The sequence below is a fragment of the Pristiophorus japonicus genome, unplaced genomic scaffold (assembly GCF_044704955.1).
Source record: "Pristiophorus japonicus isolate sPriJap1 unplaced genomic scaffold, sPriJap1.hap1 HAP1_SCAFFOLD_588, whole genome shotgun sequence".
In the NCBI taxonomy this organism is placed as follows: Eukaryota; Metazoa; Chordata; class Chondrichthyes; family Pristiophoridae; genus Pristiophorus; species Pristiophorus japonicus.
Window position 1 is genome coordinate 80,622 of NW_027254497.1, and position 25,701 is coordinate 106,322.

Here is a 25,701-nt window from a genome sequence, read left to right on the forward strand (position 1 = left end):
TGATGGATCGGTCTTGCATCTGGGCCTAGGTCAGTCTGCACCTTGGCTCCCCTGAAGCTGCTAATTCCGGGTTCAAACAGTGAGGGAAATTTGCTCAGCACTTGAGCACAAAAACCATCATCCGCTGATGACAAAGCTTTGATATCGTACCATTTCCATTTTATTTTCTCGAGCCAAATCCTGATGAATAACGATGGGCCATTGCCCGGGATAATCCATAACGGTAGATCATGAACCGCTCCCTTGTATGACACTCTTACTGCTGCACTGCCGATCACTGGTATGAGCTCTTTGGTATTGGTATGCAACTTCGCATTTATCGGACTCGGCTTGGGTCTCTCTGCCTTGGTCTCCCACAGCTTTTCAAAAGTCCTCTGGCTCATTATCGATTGACTCGCACCTTTGTCTAATTCCATGCATACTGGCATGCTGTTTAATTTTACCTCCATCATTATCAGTTGGCTCTTTGTTAGGAACGCACGTAAGCTATACACTTCCTCCTTGGAGCTCTCAAATGCCTCGGGCTGCATCGCCAGATCCATGCTGAATGGATCGTCATCTACATGGTGTATCGCAGCTCGCTTGCTCCGCTGATGGGATTGGTGATTGCCCACGCAACGCCAATATGTTGAGCTCGGATTTGCGCTAGATGGTTGACTTTGAGCCGCTCCTGTTCTTGCAAACGCAGTTGAGTAGGCCCTCGGTGGTGAACTTTGAATGGCTCCCATTCTCGCATACGCAGTCGAGTAGGCCCTGCCATGTGCAGCTCTGTCGGCCGTCGATACAATTTTGTACACAGTACTTGTCGTGGAGTTCCTGTTTTGTCGCGATATCTGCTTTGTGCTTTTCTGCGTGGACATGCAAGCCTGGGCGATGGTGATGACCTTGTTGAGGCCTGGCGTCTCCGCAGCCAGCAACTCATTAAGATCGCCTCGTGGTTGACCCCGATCACGAAAAAATCACGCAGAATGTCTTCCAACTCAGGCCCAAATTTGCAAGGCTCTGCAAGACGTCTCAGATCGGCAACAAATGCTGCTACGTCTTTGCCTTCTGGACGACCGTGCTTATAGAAGCGATATCTGGATATGAGGATTCCTTCCGTGGGTTTAAGGTGTTCCCGAAGTAGAGCACACAGTTCTTTGTAATCCTTTTCTGTAGGAAGAGTGGGTGAGAGCAGATTCTTGATGAGTGCATAGATCGTGGGGCTACAGACGGTGAGAAGAACGGCCCTGCGCTTCTCTGCATCCTTGTCTTTGTTTCGGCCGTTTGCCACATTGTCCCACCCTCGTCGCCAGTTGTGATGTATGAAATGATAAATGAACTCCGTACTGTGAGCCAGTGACTAGGTGTAACCTGGTCTTTAATGGCTTCCAGAAGTGAGGATGCAAAGGTGAAGTTCAGGTTACATACCGGGCCCAGCACGAGTGTACCTGTGACCCTAGGACCTCCGACGGTTGTGCCCCTGGTGGTGGGCAGACCTTAATTACATACATTACATTCCCCGTCTGGGGGGAGTAACAGCCGTGAAGCGGGACTTCCTGCACCAAGTGCAGAAATCCCGCCCGCGAGCTATATTGGGCTTACTGCCCCCAACGGGAACTGCAGCACAAAATCTCATGCAGCGGTTCCTGTGGGGGGTGGAGGGACCAGGACACAAGGGACGTGAATTTTCCAGCGCTACGCAGATCCATTAAAGGGGAGGGCCAAGCTGCCAGCTCTGCAGGAGAGGGAAGGTGCCATCGCTACACCACCAGGGAGCGGGGTGCTATGCACCCCCTTTAGAATTGTATCCTTTAATTTATATTGTCTCTCCTCGTTCTTTCTACCAAAGTGTATCATTTTGCACTTTTCTGCGTTAAATTTCATCTGCCACGTGTCTGCTCATTGCACCAGCCTGTCTGTCTTCTTGAAGTCTATCACTATCCTCCTCACTGTTCACTATATTTCCAAGTTTTGTGTCACCTGCAAATTTTGAAATTGTGCCCTGTACACCCTAGTCCAAGTTATTAATATATATCAAGAAAAGCAATGGTCCCAGTACCGACTCCTGGGGAAAATAACTCCAGCCTGAAAACCAACCGTTCACCACTACTCTCTGTTTTCTGTCACTTAACCAATTTCATATCCACGCTGCCACAATCCCTTGCAATTCTCCAGGCCTCTGGCACCAGCCCCATCTCCAAGGAGGATTAGAAGATTATGATCAGCACCTCCACAATTTCCACCTTTACTTCCCTCAGCATTCTAGGATACATCCCACCCGGTCCTGGTGACTTATCTACTTTAAGTCCAGACAGCCTTTCTAGTACCTCCTCCTGATCAATTTTGATCTCATCCAGTATCTCAACAACCTTCTCTTTCACTACGACTTTTTCAGCATTTTTTTCCTTGGTGAAGACAGATGCAAAGTACTCGTTTAATACCTCTCACATAGAAACATAGAAATTAGGTGCAGGAGCAGGCCATTCGGCCCTTCGAGCCTGCACTGACATTCAATAAGATCATGGCTGATCATTCAACCTCAGTACCCCTTTCTGCTTTCTCGCCATACCCCTTAATGCCTTTGGCCGTAAGGGTCATATTTAACTCCCTTTTGAATATATCTAACAACAACTTTCTGCGGAAGAGAATTTCACAGGTTAACCAATCTCTGAGTGAAGAAGTTTCTCCTCATCTCGGTCCTAAATGGCTTACCTTTTATTCTTAGACTGTGACCCCTGGTTCAGGAACTCCCCAGCAACGGGAACATTCCTCCTACCTCTAACCTGTCCAATCCCGTCAGAATTTTATATGTTTCTAAGGGATCCCTTCTCATTCTTCTTAACTCCAGTGGATACAAGCCAAGTTGATCCAGTCTCTCCTCATATGTCAGTCCTGCGATCCCGGGAATCAATCTGGTGAACCTTCTCTGTACTCCCTCAATAGCAAGAACATCCTTCCTCAGATTAGGAGACCAAAACTGAACACAATGTTCCAGGTGAGGCCTCACCAAGGCTCTGTACAACTGCAGTAAGACCTCCCTGCTCCTATACTCAAATCCTCTAGCTATGAAGGCCAACATGCCATTTGTCTTCTTCACCACCTGTTGTACCTGCATGCCAACCTTCAATGACTGATGTACCATGATACCCAGGTCTCATTGCACCTCCCCTTTTCCTAATCTGTCACCATTCAGATAATATTCTGTCTTCCTGTTTTTGCCACCAAAGTGGATGACCTCACATTTATCCACATTATACTGCATCTGCCATGCGTTTGCCCACTCATCTAATCTGCCCAGGTGATCCTGCAGCCTTTTAGCATCCTCCTCACAGCTCACACCGCCACCCAGCTTAGTGTCATCTGCAAACTTGGAGATATTACATTCAATTCCTTCATCTAAATCATTGTAAATAGCTGAGGTCCCAGCACTGAACCCTGCGGCACCCCACTGGTCACTGCCTGCCATTCTGAAAAGGATCTGTTTATTCCCACTCTCTGCTTCCTGTCTGCCAAAAAGTTCTCTATCCACGTCAGTACATTACCCCCAATACCATGTGCTTTAATTTTGCACATTAATTTCTTGTGTGGGACCGTGTCAAAAGCCTTCTGAAAGTCCAAATACACCACATCCATTGGTTCTCCCTAGTCCACTCTACTAGTTACATCCTCAAAAAGTTCTAGGGGATTTGTCAAGCATGATTTCCCTTTCATAAATCCATGCTGACTTGGACCGATCCTGTCACTGCTTTCCAAATGCGCTGTTATTTCATCTTTAATAATTGATTCCAACATTTTCCCCACCACTGATGTCAGACTAACCAGTCCACAAGTCCCTGTTTTCTCTCTTCCTCCTTTTTTAAAAAGTGGTGTTACATTAGCTACCCTCTAATCCATAGGAACTGATCCAGATTCAATAAAATGTTGGAAAATGATCACCAATGCATCCACTATTGCTAGAGCCACTTCCTTAAGTACTCTGGGATGCAGCCTATCAGGCCCTGGGGATTTATCGGCCTTCAATCCCATCAATTGCCCTAACACAATTTCCTGACTAATAAAGATTTCATTCAATTCCCCATTTTCGCGAGATCCTCGAACCCCTAGTATTTCCGGAAGGTTATTTGTGTCTTCCTTAGTGAAGACAGAGCCAAAGTATTTGTTCAATTGGTCTGCCATTTCTTTGTTCCCCATTACAAATTCACCTGATTCTGACTGCAAGGGACCTAAGTTGTTCTTCACTAATCTTTTTCTCTTCACATATCTATAGAAGCTTTTGTAGTCAGTTTTTATGTTCCCTGCAAGCTTCCTCTCATACTCTATTTTCCCCCTCCTAATTGAACCCTTTGTCCTTCTCTGCTGAATACTAAATTATTCCCAGTCCTGAGGTTTGCTGCTTTTTCTGGCCAATTTATATGCCTCTTCCTTGGATTTGACACTATCCCTAATTTCCCCTGTTAGCCACGGTTGAGCTACCTTCCCCGTTTTATTTTTACTCCAGCAGGGATGTACAATTGTTGAAGTTCATCCATGTAATCTATAAATGTTTGCCTTTAAGTGTCATTTCCCAGTCTATCCTAGCAATTCATGTCTCATACCATCGAAGTTACCTTTCCTTAGGTTCAGGATCCTAGTCTCTGAATTAACTGTGTCACTCTCCATTTAATAAAGAATTCTACCATATTATGATCACTCTTCCCCAAGGGACCTCGTACAACAAGATTGCTAATTTGTCCTCTCTCATTACACAACACCCAGTCTAGAATGGCCAGCTCTCTAGTTGTTTCCTCGACATATTGGTCGAGAAAGCCATCCCTAATGCACTCCAGGAAATCCTTCTCCAGCTCATTGCTACAAGCTTGGTTAGCCCAATCTATATATAGATTAAAGTCGCCCATGATAACTGCTGTACCTTTATTGCACGCATCCCTAATTTCCTGTTTGATGCCATCCCCAACCTCACTACTACTGTTTGGTGGTCTGTACACAACTCACACTCGCGTTTTCTGCCCTTTGGTATTCCGCAGCTCTACCCATACAGGTTCCACAACATCCAAGCTAATGTCCTTTCTTACTATTGCGTTAATTTCCTCTTTAACCAGCAACGCTACCCCACCTCCTTTTCCTTTCTGTCTACCCTTCCTGAATGTTGAATACCCCTGGATGTTGAGTTCCCAGCCTTGGTCACCCTGGAGCCATGTCTCCGTAATCCCAATTATATCATAATCGTTAATAGCTGCCTGCGCAATTAATTCATCCATCTTATTTCGAATACTCCTCACATTGAGGCACAGAGCCTTCAGGCTTGTAATTGTAGCACTCTTTGTCCCTTTAGAATTCTGCTGTAATGTGGCCCTTTTTGATTTTTGCCTTGGGTTTCTCTGCCCTCCACTTTTACTATTCTCCTTTCTATCTTTTGCTTCTGCCTCCATTTTATTTCCCTCTGTCTCCCTGCATAAGTTCCCATCCCCCTGCCATATTAGTTTAACCCCTCCCAAACAGCACTAGCAAACACTTCCCCTAGGACATTGGTTCCGGTCCTACCCATGTGCAGACTGTCCGGTTTGTACTGGTCCCACCTCCCCCAGAACCGATTCAAATGTCCCAGGAATTTGAATCCCTCCCTCTTGCATCACTCCTCAAGCCTCGTATTCATCTTAGCTATCCTGCAATTCCTACTCTGACTAGCACGTGGCACTGGTAGCAATCCTGAGATTACTACCTTTAACGTCCTACTTTTTAATTTAACTCCTAGCTCCTTAACTTCAGCTTGTAGGACCTCATCCCACTTTTTACCTATATCCTTGGTACCTATATGCATCACGACAACTGGCTGTTCACCCTCCCACTCCAGAATGCCCTGCAGCCAGTCCGAGACATGCTTGACCCTTGCACCAGGGAGGCAACATACCATCCTGAAGTCTCAGTTGTGACCGCAGAAACGCCTATGTATCCCCCTTACAATAGAATCTCCCACCACTATAGCTCACCCATGAACTTGGCTGCTGCTGCCTTCCCCTGGTGAGCCATCTCCCCCAACAATATCCAAAGCGGTATATCTGTTTTGGAGGGAGATGACCGCAGGGGACTCCTGCACTGCCTTCCTACTCTTGCTCTGCCTGGTGGTCACCCATCCTCTATCTGCCTTTTTTAACCTTTACCTGCGGCGTGTCCAACTCACTGAACGTGCTATCCACGACATCGTCAGCATCGCGTATGCTCCAGAGTGAATCCATGCGCAGCTCCAGTGCTGTCACGCGGTCTAACTGGAGCTGCAGCTGGATAAGCTTCCTGCACACATAGTCGTCAGGGACACTGGAACCATCCCTGTTTTTTCACATGGCATAGGAGGAGCATGACACTGGTCTTTCTTTGTTTCTATGTTTCTATGTTTTAATACCTCTCCCATGTCCTCTGCCTCCATGCATAGGTCTTAATTTTGGTCCATAATCAGTCCCACCCCTCCTCTTACTACCCATTTATTATTTATATGCCTTTTGAAGACATATGGATTCACTTCTATGTTAGCTGCCATTCGATTCTCATACTCTCTCTTTGCCCCTCGTATTTCCTTTTTCACTTCCCCTCTGAACTTTCTATATTTAGCCTGTTGTTATCACAAGTAAAAGCCGCAAGCTGGTCAGTTTGGTTTAACCAGAATCGCTCTGCTCTGAGAGAATGAGACGGTTGAACGCTAATGCTTTCCAAGCAGATTTTCTGAATTCATGCTGTCAGCGTGAAGCTTCGCATGCCATGAGTGCATATCAGGTATTCAGATGCAATGGATTTCCTGTCCATGGGTGGAAAATCCTGTGGAGTCTGCTGACCTCTGCACTTCAATTCCTGTGATATGCTCCTGGTCCATGAAGCTCGGTGCCTGCAGCGTCAATTCTTAAAACGTCTGCGGAATGTGCACCGTTGCCAGGCTCAGCAGCAGCTTGCTGTATAATTGGCCTGCCACAAACTAATAATGAGCATTATATGAAATGGAAATATTGATCTGAACCAAATTACTTTGCTAAGTCGACTCAAAAGTGACCTCATTAGCGCAGTTCAGAGACTATGACTAACCTGACGTGTGTGTGTCTGGAGCATGGCCCAGCTTGGCTTAGCCTGGTCTGTGTAGATTTATCACCTTCCAGAGACACATTGTACAAACTTAACTTTACATATATGAGTTGAAAGGGTCAGTGGCATAGCTAGGTTTAGCTGACTTGCAAGGGGTCGATCTGAAGATCTGAACGACTTAGCAGAAAGGGAATCAGCTGGGAACTGGGAAATGCAGACTTGCAGGCTGAATCTGGAGGCCAAAGACAGGTTCCTCGGAACGAAATGGAGGTGAACTTTGAAAGACACTTTGGCTGACTTCAAAATGGGTGGGGTCATGATGATTCCCATAAACCCCCACTGGCTCCACTGCTGGAAAGAGTTCAAATCACTTAACTACGCGATTATGAGAATTCCTCAATTTTTTGCTTCTATAGCTTCTCCTTAATGCAAACTGTGTGAGCTCTTGTTGTGTTGTATGGAATACTCTGTTTCATTTATTTATCCACATACCTTACAGTGTAAACTTTCCGACTGCTCAGTCCCGGTGTGGAGCCATGACTACCAGGAGCATGTATTGAGGTAAATTCACCTCTAATCTAAAAGATGGGAATATCATGCACAGCGTGTGTCCGAATTTCTGACATATATTGGTGGTGGGAGTAAAAAGTCAGAAAATATCCCCAAGTGGAATTCAGGTACATGCAGCCCACGTTCTTTCAACTAATGTTATTGGACAATCAAGTTCGTGATATGCCCTCCTAGCATGTGAGGAACCATGTGGGCATTAAGATAACTTACCCTGAAATGTCACCTTTCTGAATTTATGGTAGAATCTGTGCGTTAATTGATAGTCAGCAATTTGAATTCCACATGTGTAACATAGACATATTTGAACAGTTACCATTAACAGCTGCGTTTAAACTTCCAGATGTGACACATTGAAGCTCAGTGCTTGTGTAACAGCTCCACACACCCGCTGTTAATGAGCAAACATAGTCTGAAGTAAGCTGCTCCTGTTACTATTCTTCTCTTTGATCCTAGATTGGCCAGCTTTGGAATTTGGAGTACGTTTATGGTAATACTTCAGAGCGTACAAAAGCCATCAACATTTCCAATAACTGTAAGGGCCAAATTCATACTCCTGCACCGCCAACGAGGGACGGCACTTACAGGAAGCGCCTGGTGGAATTCACAGCTTCACAGCCTGTGATATTCAGCTCAAATAAATTCAAGGGATGTAAAGTCATGGGCTGCATGGCTGCAATTTCCAGCCATACGTTCCCTCCGGCTGCTGCTCTTTGTCAGGAGCTCAGGAACTAGGAATTAATCCTTTAGTTTACAGCGTTATCATTTACTTCTGATGCCGGTCAGTGCCCGCACTAGAGCAGGGCTGAGACTTTATCACCCTCTATGGGGGAGCGTGCCTTCAGGTCGGGTAGGAAACCCAGGAGGCCGGGTTTCCCGCAAGCAGGGTCTGACTTGAATGTTAAGCCTTAGCTTCCTGCCCATAGCCAGCCAGATTGAGAGGCTGGGTGGCTGCAGTCAGGCTTCAGTTGTGAGGGGTCAATCCGGGGGAGGAATCGCGAGGTCGGCAGGATTGGGGAATGGTGGGGGGAGCGCGGTATAGTCGGCGACCATTGTGAGGGGGTAGTCAGGGATTGGTGGGGGGTGAGGGGAATAGGGAGGCAGTTGGAGGATCGGCAGGGTGTCGGGGATTGGGGATTGTGGGGGAGGGGGCTTTTACAGCAGAGGGGGTTTGGCCAGAGCATTGGCGGGGGGCTCAGCCGGGAATCGGCGGGGGATGGCCTCATGGTGGAAATCGGAGGCCTGGGGAGGTGATCGGTGGCCTTGTGGTGGGGTCTCCAATTGTGGGCGGGAGGTTAGGTAGGGATCCTGGATCCAGCAGATAGGCCACTTACCTCCTGAATCCAACATTCCCTGCCTCGGTTTAACTGCCAGGTTTCACGAGTTGTGTGAAACCCGTCCACACGCAGTTAAATTCAATATGGAGGTTAAAAAGAGGCTTCCAGTCTCATTACAATATTTACATTTAAGCTCCTTCCCCTGGGAGTGGGTTGGCCACCCGCCTCCGTTAAAAGTGGAAGTAGGCAGGTTGGAGGCGGGATCAGGTCGGGAATCCTATTTTTAATAATTTAACGACCCCCAAGCTCCAAACCCACCCGTTTTTTTTCGGGGAAAATTTTGGCCTATGTTTTTAGACATAAGAGCTGATTTTATACATATTGGGAAATTATGGGTTCTCTGTGATTTTTCCTCCCTAATTCTAAATTACAATAAATGGATAGAAAATCGCAAGCGACTCAGGGGGGATTTCCAAATATGAGACATCACTGGATCCAGCCCTGCTCCAAGAACTCATTCAAAGAATTACCCCTCTGGCGCAGTGCTGCGGATGGAGATGGTGTTTTGTGGGCACTGCACAAGACTGCAGGTCAGTCCAATAAGCCACAATTCAAAGAGGAATTTTTTTTGAAAGCAAGTAATGTTCAAACAAGTTAACAGAATAACTGTGTGATACTTCAGATTACCATTTGTTCCATGAACCTGAATTTATTCCTACTTACCACCTCAAAACATAGCAGAAACAGACACTTGCTGCGAAGACCACACATGTTGCTATTAGTACAGCTCTTGTCAGAATCCCTGAAATAATAAATCAGAATCATTAAATACTTCAACCACAGCACTTCAATTATTTGGTGTGATGATTGCTATTTCCTTTTTATTAGTAACACAAGCATTAAAATCTCCATTTTGAACCATTTATACTGTAAAACACACAAAACATCACTTAAAGGTGTAACTTAAAGTGAGATGATCTTTTCTGATCGTCCATTCAACTCACAAAGGTCAAGAGACATGTGATATATTCACAGAGCATTGCATACACAGCTTCCTACATGGCAGACAGCTCTATCGGAAGCCTCCGGACATCTGCCTAGTTCTGTTTAATTATTAACTATGCAGTTGCAATACACAATACGTCCACATCCACAGTGTGGCGCTACAAACATTACAAGCTTACAGACATTACACTTTCCCCTCCTTAATGAAGAAATTATTATAACAAACATCATAATAACTTTCATGTTTATACATAACATCAGATATAAACTTATTTTTTTTTCCACATTTACAAATTTAACTTTACCACTTGTTTTCTGTTTCGAAGAGGATACTTTCACTCACGACCAGAATCTTTGAATCTAAACTCATTTGAGGCTCATCCTGTGGAACGTTTTCCTCCATGGAATTTCCTTGATTTTCATTTGAACTCACTCTAACTTCAGGCTCTTTGTTTTCCTGACTCGGACTCAGACTTTCATTCTGATTCTCTCCTGGATTTGTTTCCAGTGCATTGGATTTAGGATTTGCTACTGGTATATCAAAACTATCTGATGAGTCAGAAATAATTGAATCATTCCCACCTTCAACTCCTTCCATGTCTGTAGGTAAAATATGATCAATATGAACAAACCTAACCTGTCCATTATCAAACATCTTTACCAAATATGTGCGAGGACCACATATCTTCACCACTCTTCCTGGTAACCACCTTAACCATTTATGATGATTGTTCTTCACTCTCTCCTTCTGGTTTAATTTCACACTTCTTTTTTTTACTCTACTTCTATCATGATTCTCTTTTGGTCTTGTGTCTTTTCTACGGACTGTGCCAAATTTAGTTTTAACAACGAGAATCTGGTTCATGGCTGTCGTTTGAGAAACAACTCTGCTGGTGTTCTACCTGTAGTTGTATGAGGAGTATTTTGATATGTAATCAAAAAATTAGCCAATTTGTGATCCAATGACAATTGTCATTGCCTTGGATTTGGATCTAACATTTGTATTATGAGGGCACGTTTTACAATTTGAAGCAGGATGGTATGGTGGAACCTTAGTATGTTTCACACCATTTTTACTCGTGAATTGTGCAAATTCTTCTGAAAGAAATTGTGGTCCATTATCCAAAACAATTTCTTCAAGGAGGCCAAATGAAGAAAATAATTTTCGCAAACTGTCCAATGTTTTACTTGTTGTTATTTTCCACATTGGAAACACCTCAACTCACTTCGAATGGCTATCAATCACAATGAACAATTGTTGTCCTTCTAACTCAGCAAAATCAATATATAGCCTTTGCCACACCCTGGGAGGCCATTTCCATGGCTGTAATGGTACTGGTGATGGTTGCTTGCTTACCGATTGACATGTCGTATACTAACTCACAATGTACTCTATATCTTTATCAAAACTTGGCCACCATAAATAACTGTGTGCAAAACTCCTGGTCAAGCAAATTCCAGGTGCTGGTCATGGAGGTCTTCTAATAATCTGGACCTGAATTTATTTGGTATAACCACTCTTGCACCCCACATGATACAATCTTTATCGACTGATAATTCATTCCGAAGAATGAAGAACGGATGTGTATCTTTGTCTATTACCTGGTTTGGCCATCCATTTGCAATATAATCATACACCTTTGACATCACTGGGTCACGTTTGGTTGCTCTACCAATCTCTTCAGCTGTGACTGGCAGTTTATCAATGTATGAAAAATAAAACACTTCTTCCCTATCAGATGTAACTTGTGATGGGGAAGGCAATCTAGACATTGCATCAGCATTACTGCGATCAGCTGATCGTCTGTATTCAATATCATATGTATATGCTGACAAAATCAAAGCCCATCTCTGCAATTGGGCTGCAGCTAATGTTGGAACTGGGGACTTTGGATGGAGGATTGCTGTTAGGGGCTTATGGTCCGTAATGATGGTAAACTTACGACCATACAAGTATTTGTGAAACTTCTTGACCCCAAAAATTAATGCCAAAGCTTCCCTTTCAATTTGCACATAATTACTCTCACTGGCACTGAGAGTGCATGAAGCAAAAGCAATTGGTCTCTCCCCGCTCACTATGTAATACATGAGAGTTTACTGCCCCAACTCCACACAAGAGGCATCACATGCTAGCTTAATTTCCTTAGATATGTCATAGTGAACTAACATGGTGCTCTCTACCAATTTGCTTTTATACTCCTTGAATGCTATATCGCATTCTTTTGACCACTTCCAATGGGCCTGTTTTTTCAATAGTTCATTCAGTGGATGTAATATTGTAGCCAAATTTGGTAGGTACTTCCCATAATAGTTCAAAAGACCCAAGAATGAACGAAGTTCAGTGACATTCCTGGGAGTGGGTGCATTTATGATCGCATCCAGTTTTTCCATGGTTGGATGCAAACCATCTTTCTCTACTCTGTACCCTAAGTACTCCACTGAGTTTTTAAATAACTCACACTTACGAGCAGACACTCGTACTCTGTGCTTCTCTAGCCGTTTGAGGACTTCATTCAATATGTTATTATGAATTTGCCTATTTGGTGTTGAAATTACTATGTCATCTAAATAACATACTACCCCTTCAATACCTTGCAAAATCTGGTTCATCACCCCTTGGAATATGGCAGATGCGGAAGACACTCCAAATGGTAGCCTATTAAATTGATATAGGCCTAGATGAGTATTTATAGTCAAGCATGACTTGGACTCCTCATCTAGTTCAAGCTGTAAGTAAGCATTCGTAAGATCTAGTTTTGAGAAGATCTGACACTGTTGTGAACAAATCTTCTATATTCGGCAATGTATTGGGGGCATTACCCTCTCGAACCTGGTTTACGGTTACTTTAGAATCACCACACAATCTTACCTTACCATCGGACTTAGGTATAACAACAATGGGTGTAGCCCAATTACATCGATCTATCTTACAAATAATGTTCTCAGTCTCTAGTCTTTTGAGTTCGCGCTCAACTTTCTCTTTGAGTGCATATGGTACGGAACGTGGCTTGTAGTAAACCAATCTAGCATTCTTCTGTACCCTGACACTCACCTTGAAACCTTGGATCGGACTGCCCGTTTCGCAGAACACCTTCGGATACTTCTTGATAACCTCATCCGTTGATGAAAATCTCACTTCCACACAGAAAATCTCACTCCAATCCAGCTTCAGTGAGCTCAACCAATTTCTTCTTCGTAAGGCAGACTTGTCTCCTTTCACTACTATTAGAGGCAAGTTTTGAAATTGATCTTTATATTTCACTGGTACGGTGATACGACCTACCACAGGAATTTTCTCTCCCGAGTAGTCTCACAGCTCTATCTTGGATTTCTCCAGTTGGAAATCATGCAATTTGTCGCGGTATAGTGACTCCGGTACTACACTCACTGATGCACCCGTGTCAATTTCCATTGGTATCTTGAATCCCGCAACATCTATGTGGATTTTGATGCTTTCCAAATCACTGTCCGTTAATCTCGTGCTCCTCATGATTTTAACATCTCCTCATCCTGTTGTTGTTCTTCCATGCTATGTAGTCTCTTGGGATTTCTACTCATAACTTTGAACGCTGGACTTATAGCTTTGGAAGCTGGTTTACCCTTCAGTTTGTATGTCTTCGCAAGATGCCCAGTCTTTCTGCAGAAGAAACACTCTGCCTTCACGTATGGACAACTTTGAGCAATGTGTTGTCCCAGGCACCTATAGCACGACTTCGATGCTCTGTTAGAATTTCTAGTTTCTGAGACTTTGGGCACCCACCATCTTTTACTTTGAACCTGCAGGTGATTTACCTCGGTTGACTGACGACCTTAATTATTATAAAATTCTCGGGAATATTGTTCAGTCATGCCCATCGACCTCGCTGTCTGACAAGCAATCTCAAAAGTCAAGTCATCCATCGTCAATAACTTCCTTCTGGTCGCATCATTTTTCACCCCACAAACAAAACAATCCCATCGTGCTCGGTTTTGAAAGTTTCCAAAATTACAGTGCATTGATAGCTTTTTTAATGCTCCGATGTAATCACTGATAATACCATCAGCCTTTTGATTCCGAATCCTGAAACGATAGCTTTCAGCAATTTCTAACGGTTTGGGGTTATAGTGCTGCTCCAGCTTCGTTAAAATCTGTTTAAGCGTTCTGTCCTTTGGCTTGTCAGGCACAAGCAGATTTACAAAGGTTTCGTATAATGCCGGACCAGCCTCTGATAAGAAGATCGCTTTCTTACATTCCAACACAGCCCAGTTTTGGACTGCATTGTCTGGAACTTCGATTATTTTATTTGCAGTAAACTACATTTCTAGTCGATCCACATATGCTTTAAAACGTTCCCGGTGGTATCTATATTCAACCAAATGTCCAATTACACCTGCCATTTTAATCTCTAGCTGTTTACACCGTGTGCTGTATTTTACCTCGGATTTTTGTAGCTTTTTCCAAAGACAGAAACTTCCAAAGTCTCTCTGTCGGCTGGTTGAATCCTTCACCAACAAAATTTAAACTTTAAATCATCGGAAAAATCCCATCTCGCCGCCAAATGTGACATATTCACAGAGCACAGCACACACACAGGCAGTTATCTCGGAAGCCTCCGGAATCTGCCTAGTTCTGTTTATTATTAACTATGCAGTTGCAGTACATAATACATCAACATCCATAGTGTGGAGCTACAAACATTACAAGCTTGCAGACATTACAGGACACACATGCAGTTTTCTGCTCTGTGTTGTTTTCCTCATTTTTTGGTTGTCACGTTTGCACTTTCCAATTCGATCAGACACATTCTACCTTCCTCCCCTCACCAGCACCACAGCTGAAATTGAAACAGTCCTGCTCCACATGACCCACATAAAAACCCACACAACATTTTTTTAAGTTGTCTGCATGTTGTCTGGCCCTGGATCAACTTCTCGACAGGTTTAGCCTGGCGAGAAAGCCACTAGGGCTTCCTAGCAATCTTATGCTTATGCAAGCCTATGAATCATAGAATTACACAATGGTATAGTACAGAAGAAGGCCATTCGGCCCATCAAGCCTGTGCCGGCTCTCTGCAAGAGCACGTCAAGTAGTCCCACTTCCTCGCCCTTTCCCCGGAGCCCTGCAAATGTTTTTCCTTCAGGTACTTATCCAATTCCCTTTCGAAAGCCATGATTGAGTCTGCCTCCACCACCCTTTCAGGCAGTGCACTCCAGGTCCCAATCACTCACTGCATAAAAAAGTATTTCCTCATATCGCCTTTGGTTCTTTTGCCAATCACCTTAAATCTATGATTACAGTTAAGATTGCAGTCAGGACCCGATAATGTCATCGGGACCTGATCTGCATATTTAAAGAAGGACCCTGCTGGTTTGGGCAAGTGTCCTGGCACTTGCAGATCGAGACATCAAGCCAGCTGGTTAGTCTCTCCCACCCATTTTAATTGCCCCATTACACCCCCTCCCCCCGCAGCCTGCATCCACCAATCGTTCTATTTATTATCCAGACTGAAGTATTGTGCTGATTTTGTGTAAATTTTGAATGGACTTGAAATGGCTTACCTAAGGTAATGCCACTGCCAGTCTGTATCATTGCACCTCACCCACTGCCAGTCTGTATCACTGTACCTCACCCACTGCCAGTCTGTATCCCAGTACCTCACCCACTGCCAGTCTGTATCACTGTACCTCACCCACTGCCAGTCTATATCAAGAAACCTCACCCACTGCCGGTCTGTATCATTGTACCTCACCCACTGCCAGTCTGTATCACTGTACCTCACCCACTGCCAGTCTGCATCACTGTACCTCACCCACCTCCAGTCTGTATCACTGTACCTCACCCACTGCCAGTCTGTATCACTGTACCTCACCCACTGCCAGTCTGTATCCCAGTACCTCACCCACTGCCAGTCTGCATCACTGTACCTCACCCACCTCCAGTCTATATCAAGAAACCTCACCCACTGCCGGTCTGTATCCCAGTACCTCACCCACTACCAGTCTGTATCACTGTACCTCACCCACTGCCGGTCTGTATCCCAGTACCTCACCCACTGCCGGTCTATATCACAGTACCTCACCCTCTGCCAAACTGTATCCCAGTACCTCACCCACTGCCAGTCTGTATTACTGTACCTCACCCAATGCCAGACTGTATCCCAGTACCTCACCCACTGCCAGTCTGTATCACTGTACCTCACCCACTGCCAGTCTATATCAAGAAACCTCACCCACTGCCAGTCTGTATCTGACCTTCCTAATTTCTGCCCTCCAACCAAGCCTCGGGCCACCTACCAACAATGGCGTTACTCGGCACCCAGCTTGCGGCCAACACCTTGCCGTAGGCAATTAGGCTTATACAGCAGTGCCTGTTCTCCAGTCGTCTTGGACCCCCTTGCCACTGGGCCAAGACCTTGCTCAGCTAAGCCGGTGTGGTTGCCATGTGCAGCGGCCACCCCACGTCAAAAGAACTCACGCACAAGCATCTTCCACTTCGTTAATATGAAGTTCGGGACCTGGAACTTCAGGACCCTCATGGTCAATTACAACAGCAACAGGCCAGAACGCTGCACCGCCATAGTTGCTCTGGAACTCAGACATTTTGACATCGACATCGCCGCCCTAAGCGAGACCCAACGGGCAGGGGAAGGCCAGCTCAAGGAACAAGGTGGAGGTTTCTGGAAAGAAAAACCGGAGGAAGAACGCCGCCTTCATGGAGTCGGCTTCGCCGTCAAAAAGGAGATGGCCGACCACCTCAAAGACTCCCCCTGCGGGGTTAATGACTCTTCGTCTGACCCCATCCTGGAACCAATGCGCCACAGTCATCAGTCGTACGCCCCAACACACGATGCAACGGACGAGGCTAAAGAGGGTTTTTATTCCAGCCTCGAGACAGCCCTGTCCCGCATACCCATGGGCGACAAACTGATCCTCCTAGGTGACTTTAATGCCAGGGTCGACAAAGACACAGCCCTCTGGGGAGGCGAGATTGGCAGAGAGGGGTAGGGAAAGCCAACTCCAGCGGTACCCTACTGACAAAATGTCTAGAACATGAACTCCTCATCACCAACACCCTGTTCCACCAGAGGGACAAATACAAGGCATCATGGCAACACCCTCGCTCCAAACACTGGCACCTGTTCGACTATGTCATCGTCCGAGCCAGGGATTGCAAGGATGTGCACATCACCCGCGCCATGACAGGAGCTGACGACTGCTGGACGGACCACTGCCTAATCCGATCCATCATCAACATTAACATAGCCCCAAAGCAGAGGGGACAGCAGAAGCAGTGCCGCAAAAAAATCAATACCGGGGTACTTAGAAACCCAGCTAATCTGGCATGCCTTGATGACCATGAGATGCTGAATGCCCACAGCGCTTGGTCTGCCCTCCAGGTCTCCATAACCAGTACTTATGTAGAGATACTTGGTCACTCAACCAGAAAACACCAGGACTGGTTTGATGAAAATGACCAGGAGATCCAAGAACTAATAGATCGCAAGCACAGAGCATTTCTGAGCCTCTAGCAACAACCTAACTCGGGAGCTGCAAAACAACATTACAGATGGCTCAAGGCTGAGGTCCAACAAAAAACCCGGACCTAAAGAACAGGTGGTGGATGGAGAAAGCACAGGACATACAACAACTGGCCAACAGCCACAATATGCGAGGATTCTCCATTGCAGTCAAGGCCACCAAAAAGAACATAAGAACATAAGAATTAGGAACAGGAGTAGGCCATCTAGCCCCTCGAGCCTGCTCCGCCATTCAATAAGATCATGGCTGATCTGGTCGTGGACTCAGGTCCACTTATCCGCCCTCTCCCCGTAACCCTTAATTCCCTTATTGCTTAAAAATCTATCTATCTTTGACTTGAAAACATTCGATGAGCCAGCCTCAACTGCTTCCTTGGGCAGAGAATTCCACAGATTCACAACCCTCTGGGAGAAGAAATTCCTTCTCAACTCGGTTTTAAATTGGCTCCACCGTATTTTGAGGCTGTGCCCCCTGATTCTAGTCTCCCCTACCAATGGAAACAACCTCTCTGTCTTTATCTTGTCTATCCCTTTCATGATTTTAAATGTTTCTATAAGATCACCCCTCATCCTTCTCAACGCCAAGGAGTAAAGACCCAGTCTACTCAATCTATCATCATAAGGTAACCCCCTCATTTCTTGAATCAGCCGAGTGAATTGTTTCTGTACCCCTTCCAAACATAGTATATCCTTCCTTAAGTAAGGTGACCAAAACTGCACGCAGTACTCCAGGTGCGGCCTTACCAATACCTTATACAGTTGCAGCAACACCTCCCTGCTTTTGTACTCCATCCCTTTCGCAATGAAGGCCAACATTCCATTTGCCTTCCTGATGACCTGCTGCACCTGCAAACTAACCTTTTGGGATTCATGCACAAGGAGAGTAGGATGGTCCAGAGTCGACTGCCTTTACGTGTCTCGGGCGTACGTTTCCTGCGTCCCGGCCGGTGCCGTGTTCGGACCACCACCTGGTGTGGGCGGAGCTCGCTTCGCTCCGCGCGAGGACGGGGTCCGCGTACTGGCACTTTAACAACCGGCTGCTGGAGGACGTGCGGTTCCAGGACTCGTTCCGTCGATTCTGGTCCGACTGGAGAAGGAAGCGGGGGGCTTCCCCTCCTTGAGGCTATGGTGGGACGTGGGCAAGGCTCACGTCCGCGTCTTCTGTCAAGAGTACGCGAGGGGGTCGACCAAGAGGCAGGCGGCCAGAGTCGGGCGCCTAGAAAAAGAGGTGCTCGACCTGGAATCCCGTCTCGGTCAAGCCGTCCAGGACCCGGCCCTGCGGACGGTGTACGAAGCGAAGAAGGCCGCGCTGAAGGACCTGCAGCTCATCGGGTCCCGAGGCGCGTTCGTGAGGTCGCGGATCCGGTTCCTGCGGGATCTGGACCGCGGCTCCCCCTTCTTCTACTCGCTGGAAAAAAGGCAGAGTGTCCGTAAGCAGCTCTTGACGCTGCTGGCCGACGACGGCTCTCTCGTCTCGGATCCGGAGGGCGTCAACAACAGGGCCCGTGAATATTACGGGGCTCTGTTCTCTCCGGATCCGTCCAGCGAGGAAGCGCGTAGAGTTTTGTGGGAGGACCTGCCGAAGGTCAGCCCGGAGGGCGCCGAAAATCTGGAAGCTCCGCTAAGCCTGGCGGAGCTGACCGGTGCCCTCGCCCGGCTCTCGAGGGGAAAATCCCCGGGGCTGGACGGGCTGACCGTGGAGTTCCACAGGGCGTTCTGGGACGTCCTGGGGGGCGACTACGCGCGGGTCCTGGGGGAAAGTCTGGCGACCGGGGAGATGCCCCTCTCTTGGCGCAGGGCAGTCATCGTCCTGCTGCCTAAGAAGGGCGATCTCCGCCTCCTTAAGAACTGGCGCCCGGTCTCCCTCCTCAGCACGGACTACAAAATCTTCGCCAGGGCGATGTCTGCTCGCCTTTGTGCCGTGCTGGACCACATGATCCACCCCGACCAGTCCTACATGGTCCCGGGCCGGACAATCCACGATAACATCCATCTGGTCCGGGACCTCATCCATTGTTCCCAGGAGGCTGGTCTGTCGGTCGCCTTCCTATCCCTCGACCAAGAGAAGGCGTTCGACAGGGTGGATCACGACTATCTGCTCGGAACTCTGCGCGCTTTCGGGTTCGGGACGCATTTCGTCGCCCGGATCCGACTTTTGTACGCCGCCGCGGAGTGTCTGATTAAGGTTAACGGGTCTTTGACGGCGCCCCTTCGCTTTAGGAGAGGGGTGTTGGTGCGCCAGGGATGCCCCATGTCCGGCCAGTTATACGCCGTTTGCGTGGAGCCTTTCCTGCGCCTCTTGCGGACAAGGTTGACGGGACTGGCTCTGCAAGGGCCGGGCGTGGAGGTCATCCTCTCGGCTTACGCCGATGACGTGCTCCTCACGGTAGAGGATCCCGCTGACCTGCGGAGGATGCGTGAGTGCCAGGAGATTTACTCGGCCGCGTCCTCCGCCAGGATCAACTGGGAGAAATGTTCCGGACTCCTGGTGGGTCAGTGGCGGGTGGACTCCCTGCCGGAGGAGCTCAGGCCTTTTGCCTGGAGCACGACCCATCTCCTCTACCTGGGAGTCTACCTTAGCCCCGACGAGGGAGCCTGGCCGGCGAACTGGCAGGAGCTGGAGGCCAAGGTTGCCGCTCGCCTAGGGCGCTGGACAGGACTGCTCCGAGTGCTGTCCTACAGGGGTCGAGCGCTAGTCATAAACCAGCTGGTGGCCGCAATGCTGTGGTACCGGCTGGTCACTTTGACCCCTCCCCCTGCGTTTGTCGCCAAGATACAGAAGAAGCTGGTGGACTTCTTCTGGAACAACAGGAAGCACTGGGTCTCTGCCGCGGTCTTGAGTCTCCCGCTTGAGGAAGGCGGTCAGTCGTTGGTGTGCGTCAGCGCCCTGCTCACGACTTTCCATCTTCAGACCCTGCAGAGATACCTTTACGTCGAGCCCCCTCCTAGGTGGTGTGCTCTGGCGAGGTATTTCTTCCGCCAGCAGCGCGACCTCAATTATGACACGCAGCTCCTGTTTGTGAACTTGGGGGGTGCCAGGACCGCCCTCCGGGAGCTGCCTGTCTCTAACAGGGAACTCATCAGGGTCTGGAACAAAGTCTCCACCAAGCGCAGCACTCCGCCGGCTGGAGTGGCGGCCGTCCTGGAGGAGGCTCAAGCACGTGGGGAGATCCCGTCCGAACTGACCCCCGTCCGGACGGAATTCCTCATCGGCGCCAAACCCCGGAACCTCCCTCGGGGGCCGGCGCCTCACAACTTGAGCCGCCTCGGGGAAATCCCCTCCGTGTCTTTCAGTTCCGCGCGGAGGGGTTTCCTGTACGGGCTGCTCCTACACACCCTCAACTTTGTCATCCTCGCCGGCCGTCCGGACACGCCATGGCGTACCATCTTGCCGTCCGGAGGAGGCGGGGGTCCCCGATGGAGGGCACTCTACGCAGGGGTCCTCCCACTATTCATCGGGGACTTGGCCTGGAGGGTGGTGCACGGAGCAGTGCCGTGCAATAAATTTTTAAGCCGGTTCACGGACTCCCAGGCCGCCTGCAATTTCTGCGGTCTGGAGGAGTCCGTGTTCCATGTTTTTATCGAGTGCACGAGGTTGCAGCCCCTGTTCCATTATTTGAAGGGGCTGCTCCTGAAATTCTGGCTGCACTTCAGTCCCACTCTCCTGATCTTTGGGCACCCTGTGCGGAGGGGAGCGGGTAGGTCCGAAGGCCTCCTCGTAGGACTGCTCCTGGGCACGGCCAAGGGTGCCATCAGCCGTTCCAGGCAGCGGGCGGTCGAGGGGGTCGTTCAACCTGACTGCCTGCCTCTCTTCCGCTCTTACATCCGGTCCAGGGTGTCCTTGGAGATGGAGCACGCGGTGTCCACCTGTACGCTCGCGGCCTTCCGCGAGAGGTGGGCACCGGAGGGACTGGAGTGCATCATCACGCCCGGCAACCAAATTTTAATTTGATTTTATGTTTTAAAGTTTAATTTGTTTTAATTGACGGTGCTTTTAGTGTCCCCTTCCCTTTTATGGGGGGCACTGGGGAAAATTGTGATTTTAGTGCCCAAAAAAAAAAGGAAAAGACAAAAAAACAAAAAAAAAGGGGGAAAAAAAAAAAAGGGGCCTTGTAAATGTCTGGAGTGTCACCCAGGTCGGGTGGCACCATTTAATGTTTTATGTTTTTGCAGGTGAACTCCAAAAAGAGTTTCATGCACAAGGAGAGTAGGATGGTCCAGAGTCGACCGCCTTTACGTGTCTCGGGCGTACGTTTCCTGCGTCCCGGCGGCCTCCATGCGGCCGGTGCCGTGTTCGGACCACCACCTGGTGTGGGCGGAGCTCGCTTCGCTCCGCGCGAGGACGGGGTCCGCGTGCTGGCACTTTAACAACCGGCTGCTGGAGGACGTGCGGTTCCAGGACTCGTTCCGTCGATTCTGGTCCGACTGGAGAAGGAAGCAGGGGGGCTTCCCCTCCTTGAGGCTATGGTGGGACATGGGCAAGGCTCACGTCCGCGTCTTCTGTCAAGAGTACGCGAGGGGGTCGACCAAGAGGCGGGCGGCCAGGGTCGGGCGCCTAGAAAAAGAGGTGCTCGACCTGGAATCCCGTCTCGGTCAAGTCGTCCAGGACCCGGCCCTGCGGACGGTGTACGAAGCGAAGAAGGCCGCGCTGAAGGACCTGCAGCTCGTCGGGTCCCGAGGCGCGTTTATGAGGTCGCGGATCCGGTTCCTGCGGGATCTGGACCGCGGATCCCCCTTCTTCTACTTGCTGGAAAAAAGGCAGAGTGTCCGTAAGCAGCTCTTGACGCTGCTGGCCGACGACGGCTCTCTCGTCTCGGATCCGGAGGGCGTCAACAACAGGGCCCGTGAATATTACGGGGCTCTGTTCTCTCCGGATCCGTCCAGCGAGGAAGCGCGTAGAGTTTTGTGGGAGGACCTGCCGAAGGTCAGCCCGGAGGGCGCCGAAAATCTGGAAGCTCCGCTAAGCCTGGCGGAGCTGACCGGCGCCCTCGACCAGCTCTCGAGGGGAAAATCCCGGGGCTGGACGGGCTGACTGTGGAGTTTCACAGGGCGTTCTGGGACGTCCTGGGGAGCGACTACGCGCGCGTCCTGGGGGAAAGTCTGGCGACCGGGGAGATGCCCCTCTCTTGGCGCAGGGCAGTCATCGTCCTGCTGCCTAAGAAAGGCGATCTCCGCCTCCTTAAGAACTGGCGCCCGGTCTCCCTCCTCAGCACGGACTACAAAATCTTCGCCAGGGCGATGTCTGCTCGCCTTGGTGTCGTGCTGGACCACATGATCCACCCCGACCAGTCCTACACGGTCCCGGGACGGACAATCCACGATAACATCCATCTGGTCCGGGACCTCATCCATTGTTCCCAGGAGGCTGGTCTGTCGGTCGCCTTCCTATCCCTCGACCAAGAGAAGGCGTTCGACAGGGTGGATCACGACTATCTGCTCGGAACTCTGCGCGCTTTCGGGTTCGGGACGCATTTCGTCGCCCGGATCCGACTTTTGTACGCCGCCGCGGAGTGTCTGATTAAGGTTAACGGGTCCTTGACAGCGCCCCTTCGCTTTAGGAGACGGGTGCGCCAGGGGTGCCCCATGTCCGGCCAGTTATACGCCGTTTGCGTGGACCTTTCCTGCTTCTTGCGGACGAGGTTGACGGGACTGGCTCTGCAAGGGCTGGGCGTGGGGGTCGTCCTCTCGGCTTACGCCGATGACGTGCTCCTCGTGGTAGAGGATCCCGCTGACCTGCGGAGGATGCATGAGTGCCAGGAGATTTACTCGTCCGCGTCCTCCGCCATGATCAACTGGGAGAAATGTTCCGGACTCCTGGTGGGTCAGTGGCGGGTGGACTCCCTGCCGGAGGAGCTCAGGCCTTTTGCCTGGAGCACGACCCATCTCCTCTATCTGGGAGTCTACCTTAGCCCCGACGAGGGAGCCTGGCCAGCGAACTGGCAGGAGCTGGAGGCCAAGGTCGCCGCTCGCCTAGGGCGCTGGACAGGACTGCTCCGAGTGCTGTCCTACAGGGGTCGAGCGCTAGTCATAAACCAGCTGGTGGCCGCAATGTTGTGGTACCGGCTGGTCACTTTGACCCCTCCCCCTGCGTTTGTCGCCAAGATACAGAAGAAGCTGGTGGACTTCTTCTGGAACAACAGGAAGCACTGGGTCTCTGCTGCGGTCTTGAGTCTCCCGCTTGAGGAGGGCGGTCAGTCGTTGGTGTGCGTCAGCGCCCAGCTCGCGACTTTCCGTCTTCAGACCCTGCAGAGATACCTTTACGTCGAGCCCCCTCCTAGGTGGTGTGCTCTGGCGAGGTATTTCTTCCGCCAGCAGCGCGACCTCAATTACGACACGCAGCTCCTGTTTGTGAACTTGGGGGGTGTCAGGACTGCCCTCCGGGAGCTGCCTGTCTTTTACAAGGAACTCATCAGGGTCTGGAACAAAGTCTCCACCAAGCGCAGCTCTCCGCCGGCTGGAGTGGCGGCCGTCCTGCAGGAGCCGCTGCTCGGGAATCCGTACCTCCACGACCGAGGTTTTATGTGGCGGTCGGAAGAGAGGGCTGTGGCTGGTGAGGTGACCAGGGTCAGGGACCTGCTCGATGGCGGAGGAGCGGGCTGGATGGCGCCAGACACGCTGGCGTGGCGCCTAAATTCTGCCAACGTCCGCCACGCGGCCGATGCCATCGAGTCGCTAAAAACAGCTCTGGGCCCTGACTCCGTGAAGTGCATCAAGGAGGCTCAAGCACGTGGGGAGATCCCGTCCGAACTGACCCCCGTCCGGACGGATTTCCTCATCGGCGCCAAACCCCGGAACCTCCCTCGGGGGCTGGCGCCTCACAACTTGAGCCGCCTCGGGGAAATCCCCTCCGTGCCTTTCAGTTCCGCGCGGAGGGGTTTCCTGTACGGGCTGCTCCTGCACACTCTCAACTTTGCCATCCTCGCCGGCCGTCCGGACACGCCATGGCGTACCATCTTGCCGTCCGGAGGAGGCGGGGGTCCCCGATGGAGGGCACTCTATGCAGGGGTCCTCCCACTATTCATCGGGGACTTGGCCTGGAGGGTGGTGCACGGAGCAGTGCCGTGCAACAAATTTTTAAGCCGGTTCACGGACTCCCAGGCCGCCTGCAATTTCTGCGGTCTGGAAGAGTCCGTGTTCCATGTTTTTATGGAATGCACAAGGTTGCAGCCCCTGTTTTATTATTTGAAGGGGCTGCTCCTGAAATTCTGGCAGCACTTCAGTCCCACTCTCCTGATCTTTGGGCACCCTGTGCGGAGGGGAGCGGGTAGGTCCGAAGGACTCCTCGTAGGACTGCTCCTGGGCACGGCCAAGGGTGCCATCAGCAGGTCCAGGCAGCGGGCGGTCGAGGGGGTCGTTCAACCTGACTGCCTGCCTCTCTTCCGCTCTTACATCCGGTCCAGGGTGTCCTTGGAGATGGAGCACGCGGTGTCCACCGGTACGCTCGCGGCCTTCCGCGAGAGGTGGGCACCGGAGGGACTGGAGTGCATCATCACGCCCGGCAACCAAATTTTAATTTGATTTTATGTTTTAAAGTTTAATTTGTTTTAATTGCCAGTGCTTTTCGTGTCCCCCTTCCCTTTATAGGGAGCACGGGGGAAAAATGTGATTTTAGTGCCCAAAAAAAAAAGAAAAACTCAAAAAAAAAAGGAAAAAAAGGGCCTTGTAAATGTCTGGTGTGTCACCCAGTTCGAGTGGCACGGTTTAATGTTTTGTTTTACAGATAAACTCTAAAAGAGTTTTATGCACAAGGACCCCCAGGTCCCTCTGCACCACAGCATGTTGCAATTTCTCCCCATTCAAATAATATTCCCTTTTACTGTTTTTTTCCCAAGGTGGATGACCTCACACTTTCTGACATTGTATTCCATCTGCCAAACCTTAGCCCATTCGCTTAACCTATCCAAATCTCCTTGCAGTCTCTCTGAGTCCTCCACACAACTCGCTTTCCCACTAATCTTAGTGTCATCTGCAAATTTTGTTGCACTACACTCTGTCCCCTCTTCTAGGTCATCTATGTATATTGTAAACAGTTGTGGTCCCAGTACTGATCCCTGTGGCACACCACTAACCACTGATTTCCAACCGGAAAAGGACTCATTTATCCCGACTCTCTGCTTTCTGTTCACCAGCCAATTCTCTATCCATGCTAATACATTTCCTCTGACTCCACGTACGTTTATCTTCTGCAGTAACCTTCTGTGTGGCACCTTATCGAATGCCTTTCGGACATCTAAGTACACCACATCCATCGGTGCACCTCTATCCACCATGCTCGTTATATCCTCAAA

General features: G+C 49.4%; 1 protein-coding gene across 1 annotated transcript in view; it reads right to left on the reverse strand.

The window, feature by feature from the left end:
* Nucleotides 1-25,701, reverse strand: part of LOC139255165 (nectin-1-like) — a 222,651-nt gene that overhangs the window by 38,471 nt on the left and 158,479 nt on the right. The window contains exon 6 of the mRNA XM_070873879.1: nucleotides 9,615-9,693. Coding sequence (XP_070729980.1) covers nucleotides 9,615-9,693 — 79 coding nt within the window. The remainder of the gene's footprint in view (nucleotides 1-9,614; nucleotides 9,694-25,701) is intronic.